Source organism: Pundamilia nyererei, unplaced genomic scaffold (genome assembly GCF_000239375.1).
Source record: "Pundamilia nyererei isolate P.nyererei 1_Seehausen unplaced genomic scaffold, PunNye1.0 scaffold01140, whole genome shotgun sequence".
Taxonomy (NCBI): domain Eukaryota; kingdom Metazoa; phylum Chordata; class Actinopteri; order Cichliformes; family Cichlidae; genus Pundamilia; species Pundamilia nyererei.
In genome coordinates this window covers 98-1,098 of record NW_005188541.1, presented here as the reverse complement: position 1 = coordinate 1,098, position 1,001 = coordinate 98, and the positions used below count along the sequence as shown (strand labels likewise).

General features: G+C 44.6%; 1 protein-coding gene across 1 annotated transcript in view; it reads left to right on the top strand.

The window, feature by feature from the left end:
• The window catches only part of LOC102204774 (protein quaking-like), a 10,167-nt gene extending 9,470 nt beyond the window's left edge, over positions 1 to 697 (top strand). Inside the window, exon 4 of the mRNA XM_005755285.1 lies at positions 326 to 697. Within this exon, the coding sequence (XP_005755342.1) occupies positions 326 to 508 (183 nt within the window). The 3' untranslated portion in view covers positions 509 to 697. The remainder of the gene's footprint in view (positions 1 to 325) is intronic.
• The last annotated feature ends 304 nt before the right edge of the window (positions 698 to 1,001 follow it).

The window sequence follows — 1,001 nt, the reverse complement described above, 5'->3', positions numbered from 1 at the left end:
ATTCATTATTATCAGGAAGTCCTAAAAACTCCCTGTAAAGCCTTCAGTTAATCTCAGTTTTTTTTAACCTTATAATATAAAGTACCTTGAGGTGACTGTTGTTGTGATCTGGTGGCTTACTTATAGTTCCTAGAGTATTTAAAAGTAGAATGGGTCACAGAGCCTTTAGCTTTGAGGCCCCTCTTCTGAGGACTACAGACAGTGAATGTAAAAACAAACTGTAACTCCCTGGATGCATTTCACCAAAGTCAGTCAATTGTGAACACCAGACAACATGTGAATATTTACTACTTGTCTCTGTCTTCACTCATGTCTCCACCTGCAGGAAGACCAGAACAGAGGGAAGCCAAACTGGGAGCACCTGAACGAGGACCTTCATGTCCTCATCACGGTGGAAGACGCCCAGAACCGAGCCGACATCAAACTCAAACGAGCTGTAGATGAAGTCACCAAGCTGCTCGTGCCTGCTGTGAGTCCCCTGACCTCTGACCTGTGTGTGTTTTTGTGAGGACAAAGGAAGTTCTACATATCCAGGCTTTCTTCAAGTTCGCTGGCTCGATGAACTCTAAAACTTGCTATTTATCAACTTTTCCTGTTAAGCCGGGATCTCTATTAGCGCCAGGTGCTCTGACCAGAGACATTAAAGGTCTATGATGATGATGAAACCTGTAAAGAGGTGAACCCCTCAGAGGTGGAGCAGCAGAAACTGGTTAATCTGCTGATTTGTGACAGAGAAGAATAAAGGTTTGAATGGCAGGAAGGATGTTGCTCTGAGCGCGCTCAGCGCTGCTGTTTGTTTCCTAGGTGACAGCTTCACATCACAGCTGTGAAACATGACAGCTTCCTGTCCCACAGCCTGATGAAGGGCACGTGAGATCAGATCAGAGGGAACGAATGTGATTGGTTGAAAAGGCGTTCATGTTTCATGATCACATGAACACTTGATCACATGAAAGGTAAATGGCCTGTATTTATATAGCGCTTTACTAGTCCCTAAGGAC